This window comes from Meleagris gallopavo, chromosome 5 (genome assembly GCF_000146605.3).
Source record: "Meleagris gallopavo isolate NT-WF06-2002-E0010 breed Aviagen turkey brand Nicholas breeding stock chromosome 5, Turkey_5.1, whole genome shotgun sequence".
NCBI classification, from domain to species: Eukaryota; Metazoa; Chordata; class Aves; order Galliformes; family Phasianidae; genus Meleagris; species Meleagris gallopavo.
The window spans coordinates 42,969,065-42,978,514 of record NC_015015.2 but is presented as its reverse complement, the minus strand read 5'-3'; the positions used below and the strand labels follow the sequence as shown (position 1 = coordinate 42,978,514).

Sequence of the window (9,450 nt, the reverse complement as noted above, 5' to 3'; positions counted from 1 at the left end):
AAAGCAACAACTGGCAGTGAGAGCACAGCAACAGACAGGAGGTGCTCAGCTGCTCAGGTCCAATTACATGGAAAACAAAGTCCTGCAGCCTCAACCTCGCCTTTGCCCGTAGTAGCACAGTGTGAGATGTGTTAGTTGAGGCTACAATTCACGTGCTCATCTTTGTAAAAGTATTCTAAACGTTACAGGGAACACGCAGAATTTTAAATAGCATCATAGCACTTCCTAAGAGCCTTATAACCTGGTACTCCTAGGTGATGCTGGTTTTGCTATGAGTCTTCATTAAAAAGTATGTGTTCTGCTCATAAAGAAGCAAAATCGCTTCTGAGAAGTTCTTAGCAATACCAGGCAAAGTACTCCCAGGTAGGCCAACAGTCACATACAGAAAGAAGAAAGGAACTCACCTAGCTGGAGAGGAGCTCTCTGGCCATACAGCAATCCTCCACAAGCAGCAGCCGAAGTACAAGAGACGTTCCCCTTTCAGTAGGGGGCCCCTATATGAGCGCAGGGTGGTTTCACCCTGGGTGCACCCGTCCTGGTCACATGGGGAGCACAGGTATGAACAATTTGCCTGTGCTCCTTGAGCAGCCACAGCCCTTCACCAGGTGCGCAATCACCAGCTGAAGCTAACAGTGCCCCTGAAGTCTGTTATTTTTAAATTCCACACTTCTTTCATATACCAAGATGCTCCCGAATTGGATGTAGGAATTACTTTGTGCACCAAACCAAAAACTGTGGATGTTTAGTGTGTTTCTGCTCTCCCATTAGAGCAGAATGCCACTTCCTCTGAAGCTCTGGGAAGGAGATGAAGGTAGGGGTGAGAAGGGCAGCACAGCTGTGCTCCCATTGTGTTTCTTTTTTCAGTCACCTTTTTCTTCCATGCATTCTCCCTCTCAGGGGTCCTCTTCCTCCTTAGCAGTTCTTCCTGGTACACTACTCATGCTGCTCACTCACTGGAGCCCCTGAAATTAAGTCCTGCCTTCAATTCAGACCCTGCTATATTTTTTCTGTATGGGAAACATGCTGGCTTTATTACTTTTTTTTTTTCTTCCCTCCTTAAGTTTCAAAATATTGGAGAAAGAGGCAAAAATTCTGCTGCAAAAGGTAAGAATTAAGTTTTTCAAACATATGCTGCTTCTTCAGCTACTCTCATGGCATTCAGCGTACAAGGAGGCAGTTCTAGATTTAGCATAACGCAGTGCAGCTTTCCTTCTCAGCTGCACCATCCTCTCCATGGTTGTTGCTTCCAGCATTAACAACCACATTCCCCTCCTGCCCCCCCAAAATAAAAAGTACAGCCTTGTTTACCACAGTTATAAAGCTCCTGAGCTCCACAAGCCATGGTGAGGCCAGCTGTCACAGTAAAAAAGTGCTCGCCTAACAAATCTCTGGCTTTTTCTCATTCACAGTGAGACACACCTCATAAGGTTTACAAGAATGGGTAACAAAACTTTCTGCCTCTTTTTTCCCCCCATTCTCTACAGCTGAAAACAACTCTATTTCAGGGTTCCTCTCATCCACATACATACATCTCCAGACATACATAGGCTTAGTTTTTAGCAATAAATCACATAATTTTAACATGAAAAACCAACAGCTCTTGGCCTTGCTGCTGCCATTGTCACAGCACTGCAACACTTCATGGTAACTTCCTCATTTCTGTTTCTGGCCACGTTTTGCTCCCACGGAAAGTTTCCACAGCAAAGACTGCATTCTGTATACCGAACGCCTGTGTCAGTAACTCCTCATTGCCTCCGAAGCACTTCCATTCAAATAAATGTTTTATTGGGAAACAAACCGCCAGGCTTTATAACCTCTTCAAGAATGAGCATTAGCTGGACTATGTGGTTTTACACAAGACTGTCATCCCAACCAGAGTTCCCAATAGTCCCTGAACAGAGAAGACTTAAAGATACAGTCCCTCTGGGGTTCCCTCCTGCTTCTTATAGAGAACGTTCTCTTTGGACTTTTTGAAGTCTTCATTTGTTACTTTCATTCGCCGTTCCCTCAAAGCCATCAACCCAGCTTCTGTACAAATTGCCTGCAACAGAGAAAGCCAAACAAGTTACTGGCTCTGCAGCCCTTCAAACAACACCTTGGAAGACAGTTTGAGCTACATGAAAATTCTGCTGAGTTCATAGTATTGGAAGATTGTTAGCACAGTTTAAATGCTTTCATTTTGGATACAGGTCAGTAGCACCAAAGAAGCAGCACAAAAAACAAATGTGGACAAAGTTAGAGGTCTTTCTGTGAGATAATGCATCCATGGCAAACGAAAGGCAGCACTGTAATAATACCATTTCCCTCCTCCCCAGGGAACAAACAGCTCTCAGCAGTGGGCTGTTCTATTTTACAAGAGGTGACTCTAAGAGCCCAGTCCACTTCACATACATGAGCTGCTTGTCTCAACCTTCCTCATCTATGACTGCATTTTTACCTGCTTGTAAGGTTGTCCTAAAAATGCTTCTTATCCTGTACTACCTTAAAGTAATGATTAACAGCATCTTGGATGCTTCTGCAAGATTCCACTTCTAATTTCCACTTTGCTACTTACAGAATTTTCATATTCAGCTAACACAGGTATGTATTTCTATCAGCACAAGCTGCGTGATAATGATCTATCTGATAACAGTTTCCATTTGTAAATCTGAGTATGGGGCACTCAGAGGAGGTATTCTAGAGCGATCCAAATGACCTCCGGGGATGTTATCAGAGGAAATTGAAAGAGGAAAGTTTCAACATACAAAGTTCTGGATGTACTCATGGGATTCATGTTTTGAACTGTAGCCAGCTGTGACACACACACACACCTTAATATCTGCGCCACTGAGGTCATCTTTTGCCATAATCAGCTCATCCAAAGTCACGTCATCTGCCAGTGTCATCCTGCTGGTGTGAATCTGAAAGATTCGTTTCTTGGTCTTCTCATCAGGCAGAGGGAACTCTATTTTCCTGTCAATACGCCCTGCGCAAAAGAAAAATTCACTCTTAGGGCTTTTTTTTTTTGCACACAGCTACTGGAAATGGAGCCACAAGAACATCTCGGATTTAGACTGAGAGCAACAATCTTCACACTGATATCAATCACGTTTTACAGAAGAAACTGATCACTTACGTAGAACCCTCAAACTGAACTGAAGAAGGCTCTGCATAAGAAATTCTGCTGGAAGTTCCTATCAGATGTTTCCTTTTTGTCAGTTGGACTTGAAATGTTCCAGCTCCTATGGTTCCAACTTTGTAAGCATACTTGTCAAAGATATCTTCCATCTCCACACCGTGCCTCTTTTTCTCTAGTTTTACATTGTCTTTTCTGAAAGCAGTCAATGGCACCAGATGCAGTGCACCAGACAAACCCACACAAGAGCAAATGAGTTTACCAGGCTGCTGGAAGTGCCATGGTTGCTCAAGCGACGGTAATAATTTAAATAGATGGTACAGCATGGAAATTCCCTTCCAGTTAGTTTCACATTATCCTATAGCTTGTCTTTTAACATCAGTATTTTCTGCTCTGTACTCAGGCAATTGTTCTTGACACAAAGGGTCAGGCCACGATGGTGACAAAAACTTTTTGAAAAAGCATAGAACAGCACCTCAGCAGGTGTTTTTTCTGAATTCCTTGGGTCCATATGGAGCACTGACTGCACAGAGGCATTCTCTAACAAATTCAACTTGAATTTGTTCTCTATCTTACCTCTGCTACCCAAGAAGAAAAGTATCTTCACACCCTTCAGTAGTTGAGATTTACTTAAGAATGCTACCAGGAGGCTTGCTTAGTTCACTCCTTTGCATTGCTTTCTACCTTCTGATTTAACAGACCCAAATGCTCTCAATGCAGGCTGTGTTCCGGTACATTTTTACTGGCCATCTGAAAGTACCACCTGAGTCTTTTTGAGCTTTTTGTGCAACACGTAATACACACATCAAAATATGATGTTACTTCTCTTTCATTCATTCCCCAGATGGCAGAATATGGCAGCTCTGCAAGGAAACAAACTGAAATCCAAACTCATTGTCCACGTTTAAAGTTCTCATCTATTAGCCTCAATTGGTACAGACCTACCTTCCCAGCTGCTGCACATATAAACAAATCTATGATTCTATGATTCTAAATGTATGTATTCTCCATTATTTAGCCTCCTTAACAATTACTTAAAAAGTATCTGTGCCATCTTAATATAAAAGCAGAATATTTGAGTCATTTATACATACAGTAGAAATTAATGTAATTCTTCTGCCTCCATTTTTTCTCGCATTTAGAAACTTGTGAATGGGGTCTGCTTTTAACAGCCACATTAACACAGCCAAAGTGATGACTAAAGACAAACCACTGACACGCATTCTTGTGACCAGCCCACGTGTCTGACGAGCTACATGTCCTTTCACAAAAGAAGTGCTGTAAACAGACCAGAATCCCCTTACCTGGCCTAATTAAAGCTGGATCCAGAGTTTCTATTCTGTTTGTGGCCATGATGACTTTAACGTCCCCACGAGAGTCGAACCCATCCAGCTGGTTCAGCAGCTCCAGCATTGTACGCTGGATCTCCCTCTCACCCCCAGAATTCGAGTCGTACCTTTGAGAGAGCAATACAGTCAGAAAAAGCATTGTGCCAACTTCGGAACACACTTCATTCATCTGCCACAAATTGACAAACAAAATGACCTCTAAAAGAACCCAACAATCTATGTCATAATGGGTTATATGTTAACACACAGTTTTCTGTGTTTTTGGGGTTTACCCATAGAAAGCAAAAAGCAGGTTTTCAGATCTAGTTATGATGTAGCAAATGAACAAAAACGTAACAGAAAAAACCCTAATTATTAAAAGGCAGCGTACCAGCTTGACAGAAAATAAAGCCCACCACTTGCTTTCTTCATTTCTAAATTTCAGAGATTTTCCCTCATGCACACACATGCCAGGGGATGCTCTTTGGTGCTTTCTGGTTCAGTCACTGAACTTTGCAAATATGTGACCAAGTGATTTACATCCAAAAAAGCTTCACTCACGTTTATGAACAAGTTTGAAGCAACAAAAAAGCATTTCTGAAGAATTCTGAGTGCTTGCCATCAGTCCCATCTGTTCTACATATGCTGAAATACATGAGGCAGAAGCTCCCTTCTACTGGAGACTAACTGCAGTAATACATATGAGCATCATTCATTTACTTAAAAAAAAAACTGACTACTTTAAAGACTATTTAAATTGGATGGCTCCAAGCAGCCTAAGGAATTTTGAAAGTAATACAACTTAGCTACAGGCTGAAGGATACCTTAAAGTGACACGAGCAATGCTGATCAAATTCCAATCATGACATTACACCGTATTACTTATCATATAATATTCTAAACCCCTAGCTGTAACTCAGTAGCTACCTATCTGGAGAGATACCCAATACATGGATGTGCTCTGTGTTACATGTGCTGCTCTGCAGGTGAATCACTGCAGCCACTTACTGTACTTGGGTATGCACTGAAAGCACACACGTTAGCTTACACAATGACTCTTCCAGTTTAAGGCATCCTGTGATGGTACCAAGTAGCAAAAGAAAAGAGGTCAGATCTCTCTGCCCATATCTATTTAATAGGTGAAAAAGTTGTGGTATATCTTAGTATCAAAGAAGTCATTTGAATTTTTACTTGTAAAACAAGTTGCCTCTATCAAAGGCATTACTATGGAAATGGTTACCAGAGTTCTGAAACTGGATTTGGCTACGGCTGCAGAAGAAGAGGGACACGCACCTCTTTGTACCGATGGCATCGATCTCATCAATGAAGACAATGGAGGGCGCGTGCTCCTCAGCCACGCGGAACAGTTCGCGCACCAGCTTTGGGCCGTCGCCCAGGTACTTCTGGATGAGCTCTGAACCAACAACTCTCAGGAAGGTTGCCGACGTTTGGTTTGCTACTGCTTTGGCCAGTAAAGTTTTACCTGTTTTTAATTGCAAAAAAATTTGTAATTACTCTGCAGGCAGGAAAGAAAACACGTATGAAATCAGTGACAACTTGGCAGTGGTTTAATACTAACCAAGTGTAATTTATTTAACTAGGGCTAGCTCAGCACAGTGCTACAGATACCTGTGCCAGGGGGGCCGTACAGAATGACTCCTTTGGGTGGCTTTATACCCATCTCTTCATAGTACTCAGGGTGGGTGAGGGGAAGCTCCACAGACTCCTGCATCAAGAGAAAAACAAGCCTGTGTTTTCATGAACAGTGAGCACTCTACAGAAGATCTGTGGAGTTCTTAACACAAGTAAGAAAGGCAAAAAGAACCAAAATAATTGGAAGACGGGCTTTGAAAAACATGCATCTCAGATTCCTGCTATTCTAAGAACTATTTTATTCTAAAGCAGCTCTTCCTATTGCTTCTTTTCCACGTGACACGCTGAAACAGCGAGCGTTCCCCTTCCTCCAACCTCAGGCATCACACTGACTCTGGAAGTTGGCAGATTGGCTCCCAAACACTTATGGGAGCCCCTCACAAACTTGGAGGGCCCATCATTAAAGGATGCTTCCCAGTATGAGCTACCAGATACCACAGATGAACACTTGAAGAGCATTTGTTGACTCTGAATGCCTAGCCAAAGTGAAAGAGCTGAGTTTTCAGAGTTCAGTCTGAGCTCTGCTGGTAGGAATACAAAAATCCACCAATCCCCACCAATAAACAAACAAAAAAGCCCCACCTTCCAAACCCTTACATTGCATGACATCTGCACTTTTTAGAATTTAAACCACATCTTGCAACTCCGAGTAACTTTACAAGACACGCGCTGCAAAGTAATAAATTTCCACAAAAATTATGAGCTCAGTGCTCTGTAGATTCCACAGCAACTGTGGAAGGTTTCTGCCTACACAGTTTGTGAACGGGGATACTACTAACAACTTAGAAGACCTTCTTCTAGGTCCAAGTGCCTGCCTAATGAAACTGAACTGAGAACTGCAGGAGCAAGATGCAAAACACCACCACATGAACAGCAGTTGGTTCTGCTGTTACTCTTTCACAGTCTCGTCATAACGGCTAAGTTCAGAGCTTGCTTAGCAGCAGAAGTTAGCACACATGATTACCTTAATTTCCTGAATCTGGTTGTCAAGGCCACCAATGTCAGCATATGTTTCTTGAGGAGCTTTCTCAACTTTCATCACAGTAACTAAAGGATCTGTGTCATCCATCAGGACTCCGATCACAGCATGAACCTAATTCAAGCATGAAGAGCTGTCAGAAAGCAAGCGGCGCTATGAACACCAGAACGAGCCTAAACCCAATGCCCACATGTTTCGGTGTATGAAATAAACAGCATTAACCTCAGATGGTGTGATCCTGGGACTCTCAGAACAGATGCCAGTTAAAAATAGCAGACCTTGTGCTTCTTTTTTTCATCTCACTTAACTTCACGTGACTCACCTTATGATTTAGCAAAACAGAGCAGCCTGGCTCTAGCAAATCCTTGTCCACAAAAGACAGAATACTGACATAGTGTTCTGAGCCCACTGACGTGGACACGATGGCATGGTTGTCATCAATGATCTCCTCCAAGGTACCCACAGACATTGGCGTTCCCCTCAGATCGTCCACCTTTGATCTTTCTTCCTGTCGTCAAGAAGAATTCAAGAAACAACTCACGAACACAGGCAGGAACATTACTGCTGGGTTGGCCCAGAATCTGTGTGTTAACTTCAGATAAAGTACTGCACAGTCAAATGTTGGCAGCACATTCTAAAGATTCATTCTGTTTCTCCATTTTACAAGCATTTGAAGTTATCTTAGTGTTAGACAACATTAGCTCGACAGTTCACACCAAAAAGAACAGAAGCTGCTTTTGCTACTTTTGTGTTGCTGCCCCAAAAGGCACAGAACCACAGGCCAGTAACAAAACTGGCTATTTTAGTTCTACGGACACTACTATATGGATGAGCACGAGAAGAATTCTTCCCTTCTCTGTTGAACTTGGAAAGACTACTAAGAAGCCAAAAATTGCTGCTGCCTCATCTGTAATAACCCATGTTTGGACTAAAAGCATTAAAACCCTTGAAGAAAATCCTGCTTTCTGAAAGCTAGTTGATGTTTAGTGAAAAATTTTAATGGACACAGTATATTTCGGTTGACTTCCACAGTCATGACACTTCATTTCTATTGCTTTTGTGTGAACTACTTTAAATGACAGCAGTCATTTTAGTATTAGCAGTTCACTCAAAGCTCACCTCTTGTTTTTCTTCCAAAGGTTTCATTTGTTCTTGATTTCTGATAAATTCTTCCTCCATTAGCAGGTAATCTTTAATCCTCTCCAATTTCAGCAGTTTCAGTCTGCACTGTGTGTGAGGAGTCACTGTAATCAAAGCAGAACCACAGCATTTCAGACTAAGTATGACATGACACGCTATCAACTATTCATTAAGTCATTACGAGAATTCCTGCTTCAGGTTCTGATGATACCTTCTACACAGACAGCGATCACTAAAATAAAAATCACCATGTAAATCTTGTCCCACTAATTCTCGGACAAAAACACCTTTTAAAATGATGTCTCCTCTCCTTTTTTCCTCATTTTGAAGTCTCTCTCTCTTAAATAGGAACGCACAGAACTCATCCTGTATAACAACCACCTTATCTTCTATTTTAAATTCACTAGAAATAGACCGATGCTCAGCCCTGCGGTGCGTGCATTTGTGCTTTGGGCCCCACCCGCAGCCAGAGGAGGCCAGGGCTCTGCATGCTGCAGTGCAGGCAGCCCACAGGGCCCAGGCAGGCTGAGCGCTTACCCAGTGGCAGCTTGCTGGCAGCATCTGGTCCCTTCGTCTTCTTCTTCTTCTTCCCCACTCTGGTTGGAACTGGAGGTTCATATTTCTTCTTCTTGTCCTTATGTGCAGAGGGAATTCCAACAAAAAAATTTAAAAAGTCAAGACATAAGCAATGAAAACACAGAGATGTGAGGTACACAGGCTGACAATTACCCACACGGCTGCAAACCAAAGCTGCCTCTTTCATGATACAGAGAGACAAGCCCAGAAATAGGAATGCTCTTATTTCAAAGGGGACTTTAAAACAGCTTCTCACGCTCAGCGTAAGTCCCTGCCATTTTTCGGTGAATACGAAACACAGGGGGCTGGAACCCGAACTACAGCACGAGAGAAACACCGAGGCCCAACACTTTGGATGTACGCTCATCCTTGCACGAGGTGCCGGCCCTGCAGCTCACAGCCGCTCGCTGTGCTCCACAAGCAACGCAGCGCCAAGCGGCGCAGGGCCGGCAGCTCCGGGCACCTCCAACCCCGAGGCGGCACGGGAAGGCCGGTCCGGCCCGGCACACCGCTCGGCGCACCTTGTCGTCCTTCTTGCCACCGCCGGGCCCGTGGCCGCCGCTCTGACTTTGACCCTGAAAGAGAAAACGCACAGCCGCCGCGTGAACACGCCAGCGCTACGAGCTCGGCACCTCACGACAGACCCGCGGGAGCGGCGC

At 43.5% G+C, this 9,450-nt stretch overlaps 1 protein-coding gene across 1 annotated transcript; it reads right to left on the bottom strand.

Annotated features, from left to right (window-relative positions):
- Window positions 1-1,763: 1,763 nt before the first annotated feature.
- On the bottom strand, window positions 1,764-9,444 carry PSMC1 (proteasome 26S subunit, ATPase 1). Its single transcript, XM_019615829.2, has 10 exons — window positions 9,313-9,444; window positions 8,753-8,849; window positions 8,195-8,319; window positions 7,398-7,583; window positions 7,061-7,189; window positions 6,073-6,169; window positions 5,737-5,926; window positions 4,420-4,571; window positions 2,811-2,965; window positions 1,764-2,041 (listed from the first exon to the last, which is right to left on the bottom strand). The coding sequence occupies exons 3-10, from the start codon at window positions 8,252-8,254 to the stop codon at window positions 1,907-1,909; spliced, it is 1,104 nt and encodes a 367-aa protein (XP_019471374.1). The 5' UTR covers window positions 8,255-8,319; window positions 8,753-8,849; window positions 9,313-9,444; the 3' UTR covers window positions 1,764-1,906.
- Between the last annotated feature and the right edge of the window lie 6 nt (window positions 9,445-9,450).

Excerpts from the sequence above, each read along its gene's own strand:
- PSMC1 (XM_019615829.2), bottom strand. The coding sequence starts at position 8,254 with ATGGAGGAAGAATTTATCAGAAATCAAGAACAAATGAAACCTTTGGAA. Across the intron at positions 6,170-7,060 it reads ACCAGATTCAGGAAATTAAG|GAGTCTGTGGAGCTTCCCCT; the intron begins GTAATCATGTGT and ends CTCTTGATGCAG. Across the intron at positions 5,927-6,072 it reads GTACGGCCCCCCTGGCACAG|GTAAAACTTTACTGGCCAAA; the intron begins GTATCTGTAGCA and ends AATTAAAAACAG.